Raw genomic sequence first — 23,668 nt, 5'->3', positions numbered from 1 at the left:
AACTCCATCATTTCTGAGTGAATAAGTCAATGGCCTTTCTGTGTGCACCTGCTTGAGCAATGTACTGCTTGGCTGCTCATCTTTTTCAGTTAGTGTCGTAGCTGGTTAGGAATGGCACCAGAGTCCATCCGCAAGTGGGTTTGTATGTGGGAATGGTGCCTGAGCAAAAATCCAACAGTTAAAAAGGCTGTGAAATTTCAAAACCCTGCTGCTTGATTGCTTTTCTGGTGGAGAGAAAGCACTATGCTTTGCTTGGCTGCGCTTTACAATGTTTGGTACTCAAGATAAATTTCTCCAGTTCAGAAGGCGTCCTGAGACTGCTCCTCTCTCTGTGCTAGTGCCAGTGCTCTGCCTGGGAAATCGTTTATAAATGTCTCATTAAAGACCTGTGTCTGCCTCCTTTTCTTTCTTTTTGTCATCGGATCAGCTCACTGAGAGCAGCTGTCTTCACTTCCGTAATACAGCCCCGTAACCATGCTTGTGCCTTACAAATTCCCACAGCCTAAGAAACCACGGACAACTGTGCACATGTGTATGTGCCGGGGTTTGCAGACATGGCGGGTTTAGACTGAGCTCGTTCCCAAGCTTTTCCGTGCTTCTTTGAAAAGAAAAGACTCTAAGAAGTTAGCTTTGTGCTAAATTTATAAAGAAGCCGAACATATGGTGTGACTACAGCTATGCAACTGGAGAGCCGGAGACGCGTGTGAGTGCATACTGGTGATTCAAGGGGAGGTTGCGTTACGCGGTGCATCGCTTGGGCTGCTGGAAGGAAGCTCACCGTGCGGGGTAGGAGCCGTCCCTGTAAGTGTATCTCCCCCAGTTGGCATTCTTGCCCTCAGGGCTGTCTCGTGGGTTACCACCGTACTGGGCTACCCCGGGGTTGCTTTCTAACGCTCCTGTCTGTCCTGAAGTCTTTTAGTAGTTGCAGTGCTCTGGGCAAGGTAACCCAGTTTGGATATGGGGCTGGGGGACAGGACTTACTGAATCTTTACAGCTAAGGGCTTGTTTAAATGGAAAACTATATCCTCTAGTTAGAATAAGCTATGGTGAATAAAGTGAATAATGTTTCCAAGTGGAATATTCTCTAGTTGAAGTAATTTTATTATTTATTCACGGAAGAATGAAGCCTGTATTATTCTGCAATACACCAGGCGTTACTTTAGCATAGTCCTAGTTTTTCAAATGTGTCTGTGACTTATTTCTAGAGGTGGGGGGTGGCACAAGCTGGGGAGGAAGGCATGGGTACTCTGTTCTTTTTGTCAAACCTGAAACACCCTTAAAATTGCGGGATTTTTGTTTTTGTTATTTTCTGGGAAAACAGGGTGCTGCTCCAGAGGTGTCATAGATGGGCCCTGTTTTCAGACTGGAAAATGTTGAATAGCATATTGAAACATGAATGTTGAAAGAATATATGTTTTTAAAAATAATAATTATGTAAAAATTAAGACTGTAATCTTGAGATGAATAGATCCATCCATATGCTGCAAGTTAATTATCCCTCAGTGAAAGAAACCATGTGCATTTTCTACTAGTCACTTGCCTCCCTAGTGCCCTGTGCTGCCAAAACCTATCTGCTTTGCATATTTTGTTGAATACCATTGTTTATTTGAAAAAGTTAAAATCCTCACACATAACATATGTATCTTTGCTGTTTGTTTCTTTTAAGAATTATACTGGATCTGATCTAGCATAGCTGGTAAACCCCAGGGTCCTCCATCCCTCCCGTCTCCAGCGGGCACCAAGAATGCCCGTCTTGCCTGTGGCAGAGCAGATTTCGTACCAGTCAGCCTCTTGAATGAGACCTTTATAAGAAAGCCTTTGTTCAGTACGTCTGTTTGAGGTTCAGTGCCCTTCCCAGCTGCCCTTGTGAAGACAAATATCTGCCTCAATGGGCATCTCCTTGCATTCAGTGCAAAGCAACTTTGCAGTGGTTCTCATTCGATTTTGCTTGCTCATTCATAATTCTCATTCACTTTCTTATTTTCCTCTTTTCCGTCCTCCTCATCGCAGGTTTCTTTCTAGGTATGTCTCCTCTCTTCAAAGGAGCTAGAGCCAGTGATGCTGAAGTTGTATCGGATCTTAATATCCACGCCATGAGGGTTATTCCAGGGAGCAGCAGGGGCGATAGATTTCCAGGGTGCCAGATGCAGAGCTCGTCTCTGTGCCAGATTACAGCCCCAACTTTTCAGCTTTGAACTTGCAGAGCTTTCAGTCGTTGTTTCCAAGTCAGCCATAAATCTCTCGGGCTGCTTCCTCCCACAATGTGCTGCCAGGCATTCGGCTATCGCCTGCAAAGCATTGCTTTCTCGCAGTCACCTCTTCCCTCTCTATTTCTGCCTTATCCTGCAGCTTGAAAGAGCTGCAATAAATCTTGCAGAAAACAGCTGCTTCGTTGCTGTGCTTGATAATTTGAATTTGGGTACGGCAGAGTAGGCTGGCTTTCACTTGATTGCCAACAATGTCATGTTTATGTAGGCCAAGCTGCTTTGAGAAGCTCCAATCCCTGTGTGGGAACCTAGAAATTACATGTGGCAAGGCCTCACCATCACCGAGCGCTGTGAAGGCAACAGGCAGCCAGCCCTTCTCCCGTGGGAGACCCCATCAGCCTGCGTGGCTGCTGCTGACGCTGCCGAGTGAAGCCCTGTCTCCCTGCCTGCGCAGGGAGAGTGCAGCAGGTTGTACCTCCTTGTCTCTTGCCTGGTAGACCAGCTACTGTAGTCGATAGGGACTGAGGCTTGAGTCTTTGACAATAGATGCTCTAGACTGTCCTTCTTCGTTCCCTTCTCTGCAGGGGAAGCTCTAATCAGCTCTGCTCTCCATTGGTTAGTGAATTTCTGTAATGTTATGCTTGGAGATGAAATGGCATTGCAGACCCAGAGAGGCTTACAGTAATTGCAATGTAAAAGCAATGGGTAAAAAACACAGAGCCAGGAGGTGATAGGTACTAGGTTGTAAAGACAACACGCTGCTATTCTACACCTCCAGCTCGTAGTGGAGGGTGGTGGTTCGTTGAATGGGAAAGTATCGTCCACCACAAATGTTTGGTGCCCTGAGTATCAGGCTGCAGCTTGAACAGGGGCAGTGTCTGATGTCCCAGCTGAGACCACATCCCCACGTCATCACCTGGGCGTTGAACCAAGCAGCGAGCCAGGCTGCTCTAATGCCTCTTAGGCTCTTACCTAATCCTTGTGGCAGTAAAAACATACATTACTGTTTTTAGCTGGCACCCCTGTGACCAGCAGTAGGGTTTTCCAGCTGACAAAAACTGTCTTGGCTTCAAATGGGCATTACGGTCCCCTGGTCACGGGACTGTCCTGAAGCGCTGCCCAGGCTGGGAGGGAGCAGAGCTGGTACCAAAGTTGGTTTTTTTGTTTTTGTTTTTTTTTTTTTTTTTTACTAGTTTGCTTGGTCGCAGGGCTGCACGTTGAGAGATGCTCACGAGCTGCAAGGCCTGCTGCCCTGTCACAGGTTAGTGACATCTGTAGCACGGGCCAGTGAGATGAGGATGTAGTGTCTTCAGGTCTTGTGACAGTGACACTTCTGCCAGGCTGGTACAGCTTTTCTTGCTGGCTAGTGGATGAGAAGCTTATTGATTGCCATGGAGAGTGAATGCAGCCCGGGAGTGGACAGGCAATTCAGTGCTGCATGTCAGGCTGTCTTGTGATGTGGTGGGATTTGAGGGTAAAAACCTCTGAAAATTAAAATGGAGAAGGAAAAAGACCTCTCCTAGGGGCACTGTAAAGCTCTTTTGTAAATATCATGTGTTTTCTCATTTCTCCCTCTCTTCCTGGCATGAGATGCTACTCTGGTTTATCTCTTTTTTCTTTTTTTTTTTTTTTCCCTTTCTTTTAAATCTAATGTGCCTCCATTTTATCAATCAACTGCCTGTCTCCTGATTCCCATGGCAACACAACAGGCTGTTGCATTTCTGATTCCTTTGGCAATTGGGGTGCCTGGCATGTGTCTCGGGAGCAGTAAGATTACAAAAGGGTTCTGCAGGGAGTAGGAAATACATGGGCAACGCTCACTATGCACCGCTTCTCATGCTAAACTATTTTTCTCTTCCTCTCCCTCCTCCCCTTTAGAAACAAGTTTCCTTTCCCCTTTGTTTCAATTGCCTGGTGATAAGACATGAGCAACTGAAGTGCTGTGGGAGGTCGAAAGCTGTGGAGGGAGTGAGGGGATGCATGGTTTCGCTGGATGTGGATAGCCCTTAAACGTAGCACGAGGCTGAGCATCTCATCGGGGATCCTGCAAAGAAGGTTATTCCTGCTGATGCTGCAGAGCAAGTGCTCTGTTCCTCCTGCTTCAACTTTCAGAGCTTACTTGAAGGGGGGTTTCTTGCTCCTGTACTGTACGAAGCTGGCTCTTTACCCCTTCCTACAGCAGACGTTTCTGAGAGCTGGAAGAGTCCATCCCCTCTTTGCAGAAGTCCTTGCACTTCCAGGGATTTTGGACACATGGCTTTCATTGACACGGTAACGAGAGCCATGTGAACAGGCTGAAGCTTCGGTTAAAACCTTTAACCTCTCCAGCTCTTGGCTGGTAGGAGTTTGTTTGGCTCCTAAGTATTGAAGTCAGTGTGGGGTACCCTGTCACTGTGGGCCCCTAAAACTGGTGGGATGAGTTTGCAAAAAGGGCCCTAAGCACCAGGTCTGCCGTGGTTATTATTAATGCGTCACGCGTGGGCTTTACGAAAGCTAAAGGGAAAATAGAGATTTAAAGCTGGATAAGATGTGCATTTAGCGGATGCTGTGTATGACTTTGATTTATAAGTTGTTGTTCAGCCCTGAAAGCTGTGACCTACAGGAAGACCATTTAAACCGAAAAGAATGAGCTGGCTAACGAACACAATAGGGTTGTAAAGTTGGAAAGCCCAAGTGGAAGAGATCCTGCTTACTGCTTGTTGTGTCTTGGAACCTGGTCCCAGGGAGAGGGAGGGAGGGAGGGAGGAGCTGCTGTTGCAGTCCTGTCTAGCAAGCGAGGTTTGTATTGGACAGAGCAGCAGAGGGAGATCCTCCTGGACCGAGAAGGGAAGAGCTTTCCCCATCGCTGGCTTCCAGGTGAGCTGCTGAGTTAGATGCCTGATAGTGACATTCAAAGAGTTCCTGTGGCTTCTTGATCGGCACCACCAGATAACGGCAGGGTTGGAGTAGGAAGTAATCAGTCTGCATTTTGTTGGGTTTGTTTCTCTTGTGTTCTCAACTTTGTACGTGAGATCCGTACCCTCACTTTGCTGTTAGCAAGTTTCTTGGAACTTGTTGGTGTTTAACTGGGGAGTCTGACTAGAATAAGAAGATTTTTCTTCTCCATAAACAGCAAATCCAAACGACACAGGCATAGACCAGCTCTTTAGGTGCCTGTAGGCTGGAGAAAGCTCAGGAATTCTGGGCACTTGGGTGGCTTTCCCCTAAGCTGTAAGAGCTGCTTGGAGAGCGGGTAACTCCAGATGTCAGGTCTTGGAGAGCAGTGCCGTCAGCTGATGTCTGTTTTGGGCTATTCTAAGATACTCATGGGATTGAAGACAAGTTGCTCGTTGCTACCTTTTGCCTTCTGAAGGGCTGGTGACTAGATGCCTACCTGGGAGGATCAGAGCTTAGTCTACTCAGACTACTCTGGATGTTGTCTGGCCATCTAGTTAATGGGTCCATCAGACCTGAAGCCAAGACGAATGGGTTTAGCTTGATCATAATGACTCTTGGCTTCTCTGAAAGAAGTGCACAAAAGCCTGTTAGCTGCACAGTAGGAAAATTGGTGCCTTAGTTATTATTTTATATGTGGGTAATGAAGATCATGTAAAATACTAAGATTCTACAGCATGGCCATAATGAAGTTGAACCTTCTTCCTCGCTTAAATCCTATCTTTTTGAATCATTCCCCTCATGTTAAAGAATAATAATGCTTCTGATGCACTGCTCTGCTTGGGAGCCTGTAATTAGACTGTTTCCTGAGATGGTATAACTACTGTAGTTTGGCAGCCCTGTCTGTCAGACAGGCACCTAAAATGAACGCAGTGTATAAAGTCCCACTAAGATTTTGGCTCTATGGGGAACACAATGTTACACCAAGAGTCCAATGAACTGTTCTTTTTTTTTTTTTTCTAGTCCAAGTCAGTTTTTGAAGGTGTTTGCTCTTGCAGTGAAATACGGTGAGTCTAGCCGTGGTTTTAAATCCTGCTGCGTTGTTCGTTCAGCCTCGGGCAGCCTTCCTGCCTGTCTTTGCTTGAGCTTCACTGCTGAAGGGTTTGCTGCTCCCAGCCACGTTGCAAAGGTGTTTGAGGGTGCTAATGTAACCTGTATCTTGATTGTTAACTAACAGCCCTAATAAAGACTGCTAGCGTGCTGAAACTCAGGCTCCAGTAGGACTAGAAAAACATCTTTGATCTTTCGTGAATACAGATGCAGAGCCCCCCCCCAAATTTCTGTGCTTATAGTTCCCTGTACAGTAGAGTTGAATTCAGCTATTCTGCTTGGCACATTGCATATGTCTGTCACAAACATGTCAGCGGCACGAGATCTGTGTGTTATGGCACTCTGCCGAGCATGAAACCAGGATGTAAGTTGTGTTTCTAATTTATTTTTTTTCTCATACCCATGAAAGGGGAGAGATACATATCACAGACGCTGTTGGTGATAAACCCCCGTAGCCATCTCTGGTTATCAAACTGAAAGACTCTTTTTAAAATGTAACTTGTTGGTTCCTAATCTGACTACTTTACTGTCTTGTGCTATTAAGCATTGAAATGAAAATGGTGGCCTTATTTTCTGCTTATGGTTGTCTTTATGGTTCACGTGGATGGAGCCACTTCCTCCCCCCCCTTTTTATTTGAAGTCTTTCTTTTGTAAAGATCAAAAGCTCTAAGCATCCTTATAGTCTTTTGTTTTTCAGTTTTTAAGGTGAAACTGGTTCACGGATGTAATGCCGTACACCTAATGGAGCTCCTTTTGAGGTGCTATCTTTTACAAGATTGAGAGTAACGCAAGCTTGAAAGTCAGGCATTTGCCAAAAAAAAAGAAAAAAAATTAGTCAATGAAGAACACGTGAGGTTGAAGAAGCTTTCAGAGCAGGGCCCAAATGCCAAGAGAAGGAAACTCAGGAACTACAGCGCATCCCTTTCTCCCGGGGAGCTGGCTGAGCTTTGCTGGGAGCGCTGCGGGCTCGGTTGCTGCTAACCTTTTCAGTTGGGAACAGTATTTATGTTACTGCCCTTACTGTGCCCATCACAGGATGGGCCTCTTGAACATGCCCCGTGTGTTGTGCTGTGCATGCCCCCTGTTTAGCTAACTTTCTCAGGAGTTGTTCCGGCTCCAGCCTGCCAGCCGAGTGAGCAGGTTGGAGGTGGTTCTGTTCATAAGAGGAGTTTGTATGATCATTCCTTAACTGCTGCTCTGTCCTAGTTCAGATCAGGCTCAGACCAGGCAGAGGTACTGCTGTCTTCCAGGAGCCACAAACAAACTGGTGCAATTGTGCCATAGAGATTTGTCAAGAGTGTTGACTCTGGAGTCTAATGAGAACCGAAGTGTTAATATTAATCCCTCTTAATGCAGCTGGTTTAGCAGAAACTGTAGGTTCTTTATACTAGCACTGAAGCACTGGTGCTCTTTTCTTTCCCCTGACATTAGACCTTTAGCAAAGCTTTGAAGTATCTTGGTTTGAGAGCTTTTGTGTTCTTCAGGCCTTCTAGGAGCTGAGCCTGATCTGTCAGGCTCATTACTTCTGAAAGAGCTGTAGAAATGGTGCAGACTGAGCAGTAGTGATGGCTGAGGCTGAACAAGTTTCACAGTTCATTTCAGATAAGCACTCAATTTGACTTGTCTTTGCAGCTGCTTAGACTTTCTCTGCCAGCCTTATCTGGTAGCAAATGAAAACTTCTTCCTGGGTGTGCTTTAGGCTTTTCTGGTGGGTGGCACTCAGAAATTTCAGCTTAAAGTTTGGCTGAAGAGTTCAGGAAGCTTTCATTGAGTACAGGATGTGTGGGACCAAGTCTCATGCACACACCCCCTACATCAGCTGTGGGGGAGAAGCACGTTTGGGACCTCAGTGCTACCAAGAGCTGAGGATGACTGAAGGTCCATGGTATATGACTTGCTGGATCTTATTTTGCAAGCTTATTTCCTCATTCTCTTGTGTGGTTTCTTTTAGGGCTTTACTTAACCTCCTCCTTTAGCCTTCAGAGTGTTTTAATGAAGTCCATATGCCCTTTTCTTTCGTTCCCCTGGGGCCTAGGCTGAAAGCCCAAAGTTTGCGATAGAGTTTGACGCTGGGGTCAGCAAGAGTGGGGTCACTGCTTACTCGTTTGCTCGCGTTGTCTTTGTTGCCCTTCAGACGCCAGTCACATTTGGCCAGTCCTGGATATGCTGGAGAGAGTGAGCGGGACAGTGAATTTCCAGCATCACCTGCAGTTTTCCTTCTCCCAGCGCAGCGAAGCATTGCTGGAGGTCTGGCTTCGGCTTGACGGGCTGATGCCAGAATAAGAGCATTCTTTATTGCAGGTTTTATTGAGTTCAGTGCATGGCGCGTCAGCCCTGGGAAGGCTGTGCGTGCAGGGGGTTGTAGATGCTTCCTGTTTATAGATACGCTGTTTATATTGAACATACCCCAGGTGTCTGCTCGCTGCTGGGTTCTGCTCCAGCAAAGGGCATAGCAGCAGCTGGGAAAACTGAGTAATTTGCAAAGGCAGCTGCGTGGTCCCACAGGAGCTATTAATGCCCTTGGTGGGACTCTCAATGCTTGGACTAACTGTTTGCTGTATCCAGACACGTGGAGTTCTCATGGCGCCAGGTACTAAAACGTCAGTACCTCACTCCTTTCTTTTTTTTTTTTCTTTTTTTTTCTTTGATGAAAGGATGACTTTGGCATCTTTCTTCAACGCAGCAGTTCATTGGTCTCCTTTTGATCCTTAAGCATTTACCACTACTCCTGTCTTTTTGAGCTTATTCCCATTAGTGCTGCCACGTAAACTTCCCCTCGGTGCTGTGACGGGACTGGGGGTAAGTGGGCATTGTAAAGGGGGATGAAGACATGGGGTCGGTTCTTTTATGTTGTGTGCGAGACCTGCAGAAACTGGGCAGCGTGTGGGGATTTCTGTGCAGATTGCTTTCCTGCCGAGGAAGATGTGTAAGTAACGGGGTCGCTCAGGTTTTAACCTTCACCTAGTGTAAACCTGCGACCTAAGTCGTGGTCCCAGATGTTTCCTTTTTGTAAATGCCCTTTCCTGGTGTTTTGGCTGCCTTTTAGGATTTCTCCTCATACCAAAACCTCTTTTCCCTTGATTCACAGGCTCACCTTTACACAAGCAGGGTACACCCCGCCCGGCCCCCCCCCCCACCGCCAGCGCCGAGAAGTCGGGTTCAAAGGTTGCCGAGGTGGGCGATGATTTCCTGGGAGACTTTGTGGTGGGCGAACGTGTCTGGGTAAATGGAGTGAAGCCAGGTGTGATCCAGTATCTTGGGGAGACGCAATTTGCTCCGGGCCAGTGGGCAGGGGTCGTTCTGGATGACCCGGTGGGTAAGAATGACGGCTCTGTCGGTGGAGTACGTTACTTTGAATGCCAGCCGCTGCAGGGGATTTTTACGCGACCGTCCAAGCTGACGCGGCAGCCGGTGGCCGAGGGCTCGGGGAGCGACGCCCCCTCCGTGGACTCCCTGACGGCTCAGAACTTGTCACTGCACTCGGGGACGGCCACGCCACCTCTCTCCACTCGCGTCATCCCCCTGCGGGAGAGCGTCCTGAACAGCGCCATGAAGACGGGCAACGAGTCTGGATCTAACCTCTCGGACAGTGGGTCTGTGAAAAAAGGGGAGAAGGACTTACGGCTTGGAGATCGTGTGCTGGTGAGTTGATTGCGGGGTCCCCCTAGAAAGGCAAAGGACAAGAATTTGTCCCCTCCCTAAGTGTTCCTGGTCAGGTTCAGGACAAGGCAAAAGGAGGACAGAGTTGGTGGTGAGGTGTGGGACAGAGCATGGTCTTGGAAGGGGGATGCCTGGACCAAGCAGGCATCGAACTTCTGCATTCACTGTTATTTGGGATGCTATGTCTTCTGGACATGTCTCTCTTTCACGTTGATGCAAGACAACATATTGCAGAGCGTTTCTTGTATTGGACAAGTTCTGAGCAGTAGAATGAGGTCAGAGAGAGCAACTCAAACATGAGAGAGAAATAAAAGAAAAATCATTGATTATTATTTTCTAATCCAGTGATCCTCTCCGTAATGGTGTGTATTGGGGCTTTCGAGGAATTTGCAACAGAGTGTCTTGTTGCATGTAGTTGTACATACTCTGCAAGTATTTGCAAGAATCTCTCCTAGCTGGTCACTCCCCTTCTGGTGCTTCAGCTTTTATATGTTGGATATGACACTAACTCCTTTCCCGTACAGAAAGGAACTTGCAATTATTTTTATAAAAGGGCAGGACTTAAGGAGAGATCACTGTACTGATGGATGGGTTCTCCACATCTGATTTTTGTTGTTGTTTTCATTATCTGGAATAGAGTACCTGATGACTTGAAGCTAAAATGCCACACTTGCGCTAAGAATGGCTTACTGGAAGTTTGCCATCAAGCTTGTCACCATTTGTGTCCTAGCAAAGGAGTAGCGCTTTCAGTGGAGGTGGAGAAGGACAAGAAAGATACCAAAGCATGGAGTTTAGTTTGTATGATACATACTGTGCTATCAAATATTGGAAGAGCCAAGCATTTGAGCACAGATCTGTTGCAACTGTATCCCCAGTAATATCCCTGGATCTAAAAGATAAAGGTGACTCTGACCGACAGCGACGACAGGTTGCAGAGGGTTAGTCTTTGTGCATCCTGGGCAATCTGGCTCTCATTTAAAGTTAGCTATGTAGTGTTTCCTTTTTGGGGCACCTGGTTCCAATACCAACAGTGGTAGCAGGGAAGTGTAGACAGACTTGCCGTCTGGTTAATAACAGGGGATTGGTAGAACTTGGCTCCACAGCTGATGTGAATCAGGAGCATGTGCAGGGGGGTGTCAGAGGCACTCAAATGTCCTCTGTGGTCTCGGAGAGTGGGTTTTTCTGCTGGTGATAGCAGCAACCCTGGGCAGGCTGTGGTTCAAGCTGATGGAGTTGATTCCTTTGCCCTCTGCAGCCCCACGGGGACCCTGGGCAGCTGGGCCACGTTAGAGCAGCCCTAGGTGGCTGGGGAGCACCGAGCAGCTGTGACAGACCACACGTGTCTTCTGAGTCAGACCTTCACGTGGCACAATCTGCTCTGAGGATTTCAGGATCTGTTGTGTCCAAACATCAGGCATCTCTGGCATTACAAATACACTTTCAAAGCTAGCAGTGCGCTTGCAGACCAAAATGCTGTTGGGCTGTCCAAGAGTTTTCATTTTATTTAAATAAAATATAAACAATTTAAAGTTGGTTCATTTTCGGAGGAGGAAAAGTGAAGGTGGGTTCTGCTTGTGCCCTCTGAATATGACACTTAGTAAATCTAGTGTGAACATGTGGGCTTGTAGACCTAGCTGTAAAGGTGAGAAAGTTTTATATTCTCAAATTTTCCCCAAAATGCGCACTGCGTTCTGTATCACAGCAGGAGCTGACAGCTGCTCAAGGGTTTGTCGCTTGTCTGTCTTCTTCCCGACTTCACCAGAGTCTGCCTCTCTTCCCTCCCCATCCCTGCTGTCAGCAAAGCTGCTGCTGTCCCTGCTGGTCCCGGGGGCAGGGGTGGGCAGGGAAAGGTGGCAGAGACGTTCTCTGTTTACACACGCGCTGATGCTTCATGTTGGTGTGTTAAAGCAGCCACACATGGGGAAAAATGAACCTGGGGAATCCGTCCTCCTTCGATCAGTTTATTTGTTTGCTCCCCATTTTCTCCTTTACCTGTTGCAGGGAGTGGGGAGAGTGCTCAGGTGAGAACTTTCCATTTTAGGAGCAGCAGTCGTAGAAGGTAAACTGGAAAATATAAAATCTAGGGTAAACTTGGCTCTGTTCTTTCTGAACCAGCCAGGCAATGGAATAGCATTCTCCAGACTTAATTGTTTAACCCCTCTCTTCTCCTGACTGTGAGCTCACCGAGGCAGGGTCTGTCTGCTTAATACTCCACTTACCACAGCATGGCCCACGCAGATTGAGATTTCGGCATACCCATGCAATATAAACTGTTAGCATCTCTCCCCTTGGCTTCTGTTGAGTTGTTTTTTGGGGGTTTGGGGGTGGTTTTGGTTGGGGCTTTTTGTTTGTTTTTAATGAAGGTGCATCCTTAAAAGCCCTCCCTCCCTGCCTGCTAATTTATCCACCCCAGATGTTATAAGATAAAATTTGTGCTATGATTTGTTAGTGTAATCAGTAGCTCCAAAAGAGCAAATCTGGAATGAGCTCAGCATCTCACTGGCTCTAGCAGGAATGCTCAGCTTACAGAAAAATGAGGAATTGTTTGCATGCAGTAGTAGAGGTCCAGGAAAAGAACAGATAATGACAAGAAGAAGAAATAATTTGCTGTTATGGTTCAGTAACATGTGCTTGGTTTGGCAGATGGCTTTTTTTAGTAATGGAGATGTCAGCTAATCATGTTTGGTGTTTGAATACGCAAGCAGTAATTCAGGGTTAACCCGAGTTGCCTCCAATTCCCTGAGTAAATCTTTGCTCTTGTCTTCTATGGATTGGTACTGTTTTAGTTGTCTTTATTGCTCTTAGTCTGTGCTTTTCTGAAAGATTATCTTTTTATTTGAGAATGGCTTTTAGGCAGATGGGATCCACCAAAGGCCCTTCAAGTGAGGGAGGACATGTGTTTTCTGTGATTGCTCAGTGGATGGAGCACAAGGTTGCAGGGGTCCCTTCCAGGTCTGTAAGACTGACACCTGGCTGCTCTGCGTGCTGGTCGTTTCCTGCTAGTGGTTTTCTTTAACTTCATTAAAGTCCATTATAGCTTGAAGACATTTTTGCTTTTCAATGACTTTGTTCTGAGACCCTTTCTGACTCTTGTCGCAGTTGTGAAAAGTGACTTTTAGCTTTCCATTAGAAGCTTTCCATTAGAAGAACTAGATAATATTTGCCTTTGGCACTTTCTAACTCAGACTTTTTCCCAGAGATGCAAAAATTGCACTGAAGAGATGAAAAACCCACCCTAATATTGTAGAATTCATCTCTTGAAGTCTGGCAAATGAATGTGGAACAATTAACCTTTGCTTTAATAAGAATGGAGCTTCCCAAAGTATGATAGTTGCTGGAGTGCCGCTGTTAACATGCGGCTGGCTTCTTGCCTTCCTCCAGGGAAAGAAGGGATGGAAATAAAGCAATGGAACAGTTGAGCATTTTCTGCTTGGGAGGAATCTCTGCTGTGTTTTTTGCCTAAGAAAATGTATTTTACATGCTTTGGGGGGGAGGCTTTATGGGCAGCTGAACTCATTCCACATTAAATGTAGTTGCTTTCTTAAGGGTGGGAAGGAGGTGGCTGTTCTCTGTGTCAGTCTAAATAAAAAATAATAATAAAAATCCTCTTCATAGAGGTATTCTGCCCTTTAGCCACCCTTCTGTCTGCTAACGGGGTTTGTACTCTTCAGTACTGAAATGTAGTAATAAACAAGACTATGTAAGGGCCAGGTTCTATCCCAGTGGCTGATTGACTCTGTTGCTGTGGGGTGTTGTCCCAGATACCCTTCAGATGGATTCTAGGTTTGTGATTTTGCTAGAACTTGTAGGTGGCCAACACCAGAAGAGATGCTGGAATAGCAGAAGCAGCACTAGCAGGGAGATTACGATGGAGCGGCGCCTTGGCTGATGGACAGGCAGGACTGCCGCGGTGGGCTGGTTAGGCTGCTGGAAATAGACTCTGGGCTCCCCCCGAGCGTGTGACTTTAATCATTTTCTCCTCTGCACGCTGCAAAGTGTTTCTGGCCTGCGGTGTGTTGCAACCTCTGGCTACTGGCAAATGACAGAAAATTCTCATGAATAAACTAATCACGTCCTTTTCTTTAGCATCCCCCCTGCACGCCCCTGCCACAACCCTGCTCTGCCAGCCTGAAGCTGCAAGAAAGCCTTTAGCCACCTGAGTGAAAAATCATTCCCATTAGAAGCTCTCCAGCGAGAATTGCAGCCTAAGCTCTTCTCCTTGGGCAGAGACAACTACTTGCTCTGCTGCCAGCTCGCTTTGAGCTATTTCAGTGCCTGAGACAAGCCTTGCTGCTGCAAAGGCACATGAGGTGTTATGAAGGAAGGATTCGTGCTCTTTATTTTCCTGGTTAACCGTCAGAGCTCTCCCAGTTTGCTGCGGTCTTAGAGGTGCAGCAATGCTCCTGTATGGGCTTTACAGAAGGACAATCACAAGACTTATTTCCTTATTGCAAATCAGGCAGTAAAGAAAGAAGGATCCTATTCTGTAGTTCTACCAAGGTAGTATTTTCAGGGAAGGTGATTTTAGTCTGTCATTGCCTGCTTTCCGCTCGGTCCGTAAGGAGACCAGCAATTGCTGTGTCATGACTGGAGAGCGTAGCAGTACGGCAGAGCCCAAGACCTTGCACGGGAGCTTGGGAATGATGGATCTCTGTCCCTATGGAGGTTTGACAGGCAGTGGGAAGTGCAGTCTTCCAGCTGTTTGCAGGATTCAAGAGACAGGGAAACATCTAGGTCTCCTAGTCCAAGCTCTTTCCTCGCCATATGAGATTGTTGCCCTTGTGTGGTGTGAAATACAGTGTGACTACTGTTGTCACAGGAGCAAGTGTTCCCTGTCACTGCAGTGAAACTAAGAGGAAATAAATAGCCCAAAGCAACCGCCCTGCCCTGCTGTCACATTAACCCTTTCAGGTTTTTTGTGCACGCACACACCCTCCTAACCATTCATTTGGGCTGATGCATTGGCCAATCCTTGTCTTCTGTGTGCAGTATCTGTCATTAAATAGGAGTTGTAAGCGGCCTGTGGTGGGGCAAACTGTATTATTAACGTGGGCGGACTTTTGTGCCAGAGACAGCCTCAGGAGGGGATGCTGTAATTCTAGGCTTTCCTCTTACACCACATCCCTAGGACATTATTTTCTCACTGGTGCCTGGAAGATAAATGTGCGCAAATGTCTTGCATCAGCAGTGCTGTCAGACCCGTCCCTGTGCAACGCTGACTTGTGCTGTGGGGATGGGAAGGCACAAAGATAAGTGGTTGAATTAAAAGAAACTATAAAAATTCCTGTAACTTCACATAGGGACGACTGTCTTGTAATTCCTGGCTAGCTCTTTTTCCCCTCACCCTAAAAGCCAGTTCTGGCATTCACAGACACCATAGTGATTATCTGGTCAGATGAAACTGCTGATGGTCGGATGCCACCTGAAGTAAGTAGTATTTACAGACAAACCTGACCACAAGCCAGATCTCCACCTTACCCCTAGCTTGCTGAACGCTGTCCCTGGCTGTCAGCTGGGACACAGCCCCAGTAAGTGATGGCATGCATTTCCCATAGGTACGTGCATTTACCCCTTTGTACTTACAGATCATTATTTCATGATATTTCACACTCCCATGCTGCTGCGAAAAGCACCCTCTGTAAATCAAGTCTTGTACAATAATCTTCTGCCATCAATGCTTGGAAGAGCTAAATTATGTGTGGTGGGAAAACACAGCTTCTACCTCTCTCAGCTTGGGTGGAAATAGGCTCTTTGTCTGGGTGGATGAGCGTAGGGGAGGAAGAAAACCCTTTTTTTTTTTCCCTCTAAGGGAAAGGATGGCTGCTTCAGTTTACACGCTGGATACAGCCCGTAGCTACAGCTCAAACTGGAGCAAGCAGCACTTGTCCAGTAGAGGTGAGCTCCAATTTCTTGTTAGTATCGTCTAGTAACAGTGTAGAGTAAGCTTATGTGCGGCACATTAAAAGTAGTTGAAGGTCCTCAGAGTAAAGAAACTGTCCTGTGTCTGCCCTTTCCCTCCTGTCCCCTTCCTTTCTCTTCCCACAGGTGAGCAGTAGGAGAGTTTCACAGCTCTGCCAGGACCCAGCATGAGACACGGGAACCCTGCAGAGGAGGCATGTCGGCGTGCTGTACTTGGGCACTTATTGTTCCCACCTTGACCCTCTGGTCAGCAGCACTGTCTTGTGGAAATGCTTTGGAAAGCAGCTGAGAAAATGAATTTAGATGAGTAAATTAGAATTTTAAGCAGACAGCACAGCATCATCTCCGTGGTTTCTGCCTGGGGATATGCTCAAGCAGGCGTCTACAGCCATTGCTGACCCCTGAAACCGTGCATGACATGGTGGGGAATGGTTCCTGTTGGCCTGAATGACACTTAGAATTTTATTTTTTGTCTCTCCCTGAGCAGTACTGGAGTGTATTGCAAGCAATGCATTGCCCATAGGCCCTGGGTTGAGGACAGCTGTTAAGAGGTTCTTGTTGAGAGCAAGAAACTGCTGTGGGGCGGGCAGGGAGGACATAAGGGGAAAAGAGCAAGATGCAGGTTGGAGGGAGTCTGACTTGCAGCAGCCAGATTGAGATATGGCCTGGTGCTAATTTGGTAAATTGTTTAAATGGTATGCTAGCAGCTCTGATGAAGACAGTGTCTGGAAGGATTACCATCACTGTCTTTTCAGCCCTGGGATACTGGTCTGGATCCAATTTTGTCATTTTGATGAGAAAACCATAGTAAAACATGATGTCAGTGATACTGTAGCAGGGAAGGCGTGTGGATGTCCTTCTTCTATGAGTGCACGTTGCTCTTCTGACTCACCAGTTAGGACACAGACCTGTTAAATATTCCTGGCTTCATTTTGTTGTGAAGGTCAAGCCCAAGACTGTCTCTTGAGACTATTGGAGATCTTTTGTTGAGGAAAGGCCAGGTCAGGAAGGTGGTCTTTAGTCAAAGGCATGAAAAAGGCATCGGAGCTGAGGCAGAGAACTTCAGTCTGGAGCTGAACTTCCCAAGAGATCAGAGGCGTGTGGCTCTGAGGCTGCTTGAATCCAGCTGGAGAGGGTGGACCACCATGAGCTTGTGTAAAGTTAATCATAAGTGGTTTTTACCTGAAGCTGAGAAACTTGGAACGTTGATGCTAGTCAAAATACCCTCCAAAACAAAAAATCCTATATCACTGTGTCAGTATTGTTTCTGGTTTTTGGAGTTTCATGAAAGAGCTATTTTGAGCTGCTTTTTGGTTTTGGGTTGTTGTGGTTTTTTTCCAAAACCAACTAAAACCAGTAACATTTTACATTTGGTAAAATCCCATTCTCTTGGACATGAATAATCTCAGTAATAGTTTTGGTGAGGTAACTATTAACGGCTTCTCAGAAAAGCTTTGGGAGTTTTGTTCAGTTCTGAACGAAACTTGTCAACTATAAAAGCCGTGGCATGTCTGAACTGCCGGGGTGTAGCTGAGCTCGCTGGCAGCCCTGTTAACTCTGTGCTGTCTCGTGCTTTAGCAAAGAGACGGGTTGCCCTGTCCAGTTTGTCTTTGCTTAACTCTGGACACTCGGCAAGCTGAAGGTGTGGTTGTGGCTCTGATCAATGTGCCGGGCTGAGAGATGCAGACAAGTTTTCCGTAGAGAAACTCATGGCTCAGGGTGGCACTGATGCTAATGGCAGGCTGAGATGTTCGTGGGATGGAAATCATCTGGTCTCTAGCGTGATGATGGCAGTCGTGTTAGTGCAGTAGGAGCCACCCAGCTCAGCTGTCTTTCACGCCCGGGTTGTGGGGCATGGTATCAAAGCTAGGCATGGGCAGAAGGGGCGGCTGTGAGCTACCATGAGTTATGCTGTGCAATTGCTAACCTCCCTGGCTTTCACAAGCTGCCTTTTATCCTCCTTCCAAGGTGATACCTCTGATTTATTGAAGGGTCTGATAGAAACAAACGCTTCTGTTTTGATGAGGCTGTTTTGTGCGCTGATATGACCTGCCAGCTGCATTTTTCCAAAAAGCATTATTTATTTTAGCAGCATTAGCAGGTTATCAGGGATGAATAAATCTGCACATCTGAGTTGGATGAATTTTCTAGGCTCTCCATCCATAAGAGTTTCTGTGTGCCTGCCAAAAGATGGGAAGTTCAACGAGAGGGTCGAGCGCTGGCATGTGAGTGTGACGGCCTGATACTGGCTTCTGACCGTACTGCCAGCGCTGTCGGGATGCGGGGAGCCCAGGCTGCTGGGGAGCAGATGTGTCCGCTCTGGCTTGGGGGAGAAGATAAATGCTGTATGGCGAGGGTGTATTTCATAGAAAAGATGGCAGAATAATTAATGCTTGAAAGAGAAAATAAAATACATTGCTTTGGAAGCAGAGAATCACATTGCCGTTTGGGGGAGCGTTGGACCTGATCTGCACTTAGCATCTTCACTGATGTATGGCTTTCGGGTAGGAATGTGACCTGCTCTCTTACTGCGCAGTTTTGGTATTGGCATAATTAGATAATGTGTGTATTAAGTCAATAGGGCTAGTTATTTTTCTCTCCTGTTTGGAAACAGCTTTCTCAAAATAAGTAATATCTATGGGGACGTAACTGAGCGGTCCTGTTTGTGTGGACGGAGGAATGTGGCCCTCTAGTAGGTGCCCAGAATAGCATGGTAAGAGTCACGCTGATGGAGGGAGCTCATCAGGTTTTTAAGGTGTTTACATGAGGCTCTGTGGGGTTGGGATCATGTGGCTTGGTAAAGGAAATGTGGCTCAATATCTGTAGTTAAAACTCAATAAAAATAAAATTGAGGGAGCTTACCAGCAATGGTAAGTTACTATAAATGACATGAAGATGAATTACACCTATATTGAGTTCAACTTGCAGCTAAAGAAATATATTAGAATGGCATTAAATCATTGTATTAATATTAAGAGGCTAAGTCTGTATAAACTCAAATAAATCAAAAAGGGGACTGCTGTTTGACTGTGAGTGATAGGTGAATAATTTTACTGCAACTGTTCAACTCTGTAACTTGCCAAGTACCTAATACTGAAACTGAATCATCTTTTTACTCCTGGACACAATGTAGGACCACAAAGCTTTCTTGTGATACTTTTCCTGCTGGCAAATATTTTCCTCCTTCCTATAGCAAAGAGAACATCATCAACAAAGGTTTTTCCATAAGCAGCACTTTGAATAGTGAGAGAAATTACAGAAGACGGCTCAAGCTGCATGCTGCAGCGCAGCCTCCCAGGACTTGAGGTAGGACCCAGATTTCGGAGCTGTGTTCTCCAGTCCATTCAGGTGCAGTTATTTTTAGGCTGGGAAAACGCTTTCTCCTTTGCATAAGCAATTTGCAGAATTTTTAGGGATTCAGAATTGGTAAATCTGTAACATCCCTACCCAGGAATAGACAAAACTGGAGACTTCTGCATTTGACTATTACTGTTTTCTGTAGGAGAATATTACTCTGTTGATACCCTTTTATGTAAAATTTAATATTAAGAAAATTAATAACCACCAGTCATTCAAGATAAAGCTGCAAATTTAATTTTCAACTTATTTTTTTAAGCTTTCTTCTTTGAACCTAGGCTTTAGCAGGGATAGGCTAAAAAAGGTTTAAATCATATGCTGATTTGCTTGAAGTACAAACCTTTAGAAGATCCCTCCTGCTCTTCCATCTTTCTCTTCTCTGCACAAGTATCTAAGCAAACTTGTAGGAGCTGCCAGTGCAAAGACAGAGGCAGCTGCTGCTCAGTGAAATGCGCTGTCATTGCAGCGATCAAAACACAGCTTCGTACATTCCTGGCTAGAGACTACTCAGCACGCTGAAAACGATGAGTGTACATACGGGAGCAAAAGGTGTGATTTATATTTATTTCTCCACGGAGGGAAAAAAATCCGTGCTAGTGGAAGCCTAGCAGTGAGATGAGACCCTTTCCCATGCAGCACGCTAGCGCCATGAATTGATGTAGAAGGTGTAGGTAAAAGCAGAGGTTTTTTCTGTACAAAACGCCTCTATTTTGAGAATTTTGCTGGGAGAGCTGTTCGTTACGTACTAGCAAACCCTGCGTGGAGACAAGCTGAAGAGCTGGCTGAGGTTGTCGCTTTGATGTCCTGTCCCAGTATTGCTCAGAACTGCCGGCTGAAAGAACACAGAACTGAAACCCCGTTAGTGCAGATCTTCGTTCTTTACAGAAGGCAGGTATGAGCTGTGCTTGGGGGGCTTAGACCCCTTCATGGCCTCACAAGGTAACTTTGTGCAATTAGTTGATGCCTTAAAATATGTTTTCGCTGTATTTGTCCTGACATCTTCCAGGCAGGCAGGTCCAAAAGTGGGAGTTTGTCAACCTGCTTGTAGTTATTGAAGAGACATCTTTAGTGCTAGGAGAACTTGATATGAAAACTATCTGTTCTGGTTTCATTAGATCTGAAACAGAAAATACCAATGATGTCTTCCCCCCCTCCTCTCTCCATAGCTGTCCCAACTTTAGTCCCCTGTGGCAGTGCCGGTGCTGCTGACTCTAACGCTCGGCATCTTATCTCCAACAGGTTGGTGGGACAAAGACAGGAGTTGTGCGCTACGTGGGAGAGACGGATTTTGCCAAAGGAGAGTGGTGTGGTGTGGAGCTGGATGAACCCCTGGGGAAGAACGATGGGGCAGTTGCTGGTACAAGGTACTGTGCGTTCTCAAACCCAGCCCGGGGCGTGTAGGGTTCTACACACCTCCTAGGGTGGCTGGGGGCCAAATGCCATTTGGACCCGGGAGGAAGACTCAGGGATGTGTGCGGCTGTGTTTGGTTGGACATTGTGGGTTGGGAGGAAGAGTCCAGTTTTGAGGTTTTTAAGCTTTGGGATATCTTTGCGGGGAGATCAATAGAAACCTCATCACTGGAGCATGTTAAAGCAGGATCAGATAAGGTCTGTAAAGAAGTAACCTGAGTGGCTTCAGGAAACAGGAGAGAGTAGGGATAGAAGGTAACTTACAGTGGGATTTCGTTTTTGCTAGAAATTGATTCTGTGATTGTATTAGCTCTGCTTTTTACCACACATTCCCTTCATAAATTTGCTTCTTGTGCTATAATTCACCCTGTCAGAACTAAAGAAGATAAAGATTTGACTCTCTTTTTTCCTCAGCTTAATGTTGTTCTTTCTGGGGACAAATTTCCAGAGAACTGAAAGAACAATTGGTGGTTGTTTTCTGTCCTTGTAGTAATTCTGTAGTATGACAGCTGTCTGCTGATGGAGTCAGAGGTGGTAAGATCAATAGGTACCTCTACTATTTTCTTTTCAAAAAAGCCCTTGTTAGTATCTATAAAGCTAGGCAGGGGCATCTCGCAGGCTTGCTGGGAAGCTGTTTCTGTTCACGTGGAAATTGGAGAAGAGAATGACCCCCAGCCTCAGATCTTGAGCTTGGGGACGTTCGAATCTGAGTTATAAAGCAGAACTTTGACCCTGCTTCAAATACAGGTGGAACAGATTTCTTGTCCTTCACAAGTTCCTTTAGTGGGAAATACTGTTGATTTCTTGGCACTTCTTGAGGGAATCTTGCATTAGAGGTGAGATTTAGCTTTGAAACTGAGGAGCTGAGAGTTCCTCCCTTGTTAGGTATCAGATTCTGTAATAAAGGTTTCTTGTGTTGGGTCAGCCTCGTTCTGTCTTGCAGCCATGTGTTTTCATTTAAAATAAGAGAAACATTGCCTTGTTCAATGTCAGGACAAGAAACCAGTAAATGATTGGCAGCAGATGGCTGAGTTCCAGCCTGTTCTCAAAAGAAAAGAACCAGGAAGATAGAGAATAAGTCATGGAGTGAATCCAAGTCCCTCAACTCTAAGCTTAATCTTCAGGTTGCTCAGAAAGTATTTATTGTCTCTCTGCATGTGGAAGATGTGGAAGGCAGATGTGAGGTGCTCCCTCTGCCTCTCATCCTCACACCTCTGTTGCTGTGTTTTGAAAATCCAACTTTTGGAAGTCATCTATCTTCTGAAACTGCTACGTCTTGGCCGAGGTTGCTATGGTGTGTACCCTGTCTTCAAGGCTTCTCCTTTGTTTCACACTTTATCAAGAGCAGGAAAAATTGAGTGCCACAGCAGGGATCGGGAGTGAATTAAGAGGTTTGGATTAAACAAGGGAGATCGGGGGAAGTCTGTAAGGCATCCCTGCCCCTTGCATCCAAGGTGATTTTGCAGATCTTCTCGCAATAATGGATACTAGCTGATACAACAGTGGTACATGCGGACTCTCCAGCTGAAGGGCTCTCTGTCTACTAAGGATTCAGCTGCAGGTTTGCAGCTGAATTTGTCCCTGTTCATCCGTTGAGTCTTCATCCAACCTTCTGATTTTCTTATAGTATGTGCCGATTTCAACAGCAGTGTTTTGGAGAAGCCAACATAGTAAAACTAACTCTCTCGGTGCATGCAGGCACCCCTCAGACAGTCTTCCCTATGTTTGCCACCGCCACATGGGGTTCCTGATGCTGCCCTCAGCTTGTCCTGCCAGAATCAGTCTGGGCAGAGACTGCTCAGGACTTTGGAGTCTCTCTGCTTTGGTGGTGGTTGCCATCTAGTGAGCATCCTTGGCCTGGCTGCCCGAGACCAGCGCTTGCTGCCGCAGTAGCCGTCTGCTACAGCAGGAGAGTCGGGTCCAAAGGGCCAACTCAAGACAGCGAAGGCTGGTGGAAGTAGGACAGCAAACGCGTGGGCAAATGAGCGAGAAAAGGACTGTCACCATCTTTGCTGCCGTGGGTTCTCCAGTTGAGTCAGTGGTGAACCAGCTGAAATTTGAGGAGGGTCGCGCTGATTCTTCTGCAGGTTCAGGAAGGGCATCCAGGTCTGGATGTGCGTCAAGGGAAGGATGAAGGGCCAGGGTTTCCCGAGCGGCTCGTGGTTCTCTGGTGGAGACTGCCTGCAGGCTGTGGTAGAGAGGACAGGGTATCACTGTGGTGAGCCCCTCTCCGTACATCAGATGGATGCTGCTGAGACACGGTGGGGTTTGCTGCATCTGCTTTCCTGTCTGTATAGGAGACTAGAGAGGTGCTGGTGTGGTTTTTTTGCTTTCTTATCCACAAAGCCAAGCAAGTTCCACTTACTCATCTCCAGTATATTAACCTTTACTTGCTTATTTTACTGTTCTTCCTTCTCTGCCCCTGTTCCTATGGGAGTCTGCCCACTAAACTGCTCATGCCTTTGCTTTCGCATAGTCTGAAACATGTCAGCTACAGGCCTTGGACACTGAAGGGTTTTTTTATCTATTTCAAAATTTCCTGTGCTGTTTCCCACCTGCAGTTTGCACTGCCATCACAGTGCCACTTTTCTTCCCTGTTTTTTTTGTAATGTGGGTTTAGGGCTCCTTAGCACTCAGTGAGGGCAGCTCTTGGTTTTCAAGCAGATTTTTTTTTTTTTTTTCCTTCTGCCAAGTGTTCTGGACCCAATTCCTGCTTCTGAACTATAAAAGTTAGTTGCAACCACTTCCAGTCTAGACTAAAAGAAAATGAGCAGACACAGAGTGATCAGAGTGCAAGTTTGGACTTGCTAAGAGCTGTCAGGGGGGTTTTGTGGGACTTAGCCTTTGGCATTGTTGTACAGCCACAAGTACCAGTCCATGCTTAGCCGGGCTTTTTTATCTATTTCAAAATTTCCTGTGCTGTTTCCCACCTGCAGTTTGCACTGCCATCACAGTGCCACTTTTCTTCCCTGTTTTTTTTGTAATGTGGGTTTAGGGCTCCTTAGCACTCAGTGAGGGCAGCTCTTGGTTTTCAAGCAGATTTTTTTTTTTTTTTTTTTCCCTCTGCCGTGGTGTGGAATGTGAACATGAGCTAAAGTCTACCACTACCATTGATCTTCAAAGCACAGCTT

General features: G+C 46.3%; 1 protein-coding gene across 1 annotated transcript in view; it reads left to right on the top strand.

Annotated features, from left to right (window-relative positions):
* The window catches only part of CLIP2 (CAP-Gly domain containing linker protein 2), a 64,309-nt gene that overhangs the window by 12,486 nt on the left and 28,155 nt on the right, over nucleotides 1–23,668 (top strand). Inside the window, exons 2-3 of the mRNA XM_009276403.1 lie at nucleotides 9,280–9,833; nucleotides 20,367–20,491. Coding sequence (XP_009274678.1) covers nucleotides 9,280–9,833; nucleotides 20,367–20,491 — 679 coding nt within the window. The remainder of the gene's footprint in view (nucleotides 1–9,279; nucleotides 9,834–20,366; nucleotides 20,492–23,668) is intronic.

This window comes from Aptenodytes forsteri, unplaced genomic scaffold (genome assembly GCF_000699145.1).
Source record: "Aptenodytes forsteri isolate BGI_AS27 unplaced genomic scaffold, ASM69914v1 Scaffold209, whole genome shotgun sequence".
NCBI lineage: Eukaryota > Metazoa > Chordata > Aves > Sphenisciformes > Spheniscidae > Aptenodytes > Aptenodytes forsteri.
The sequence above is the reverse complement of the archived record's forward strand: the minus strand, read 5'-3'. Positions and strand labels throughout refer to the sequence as shown.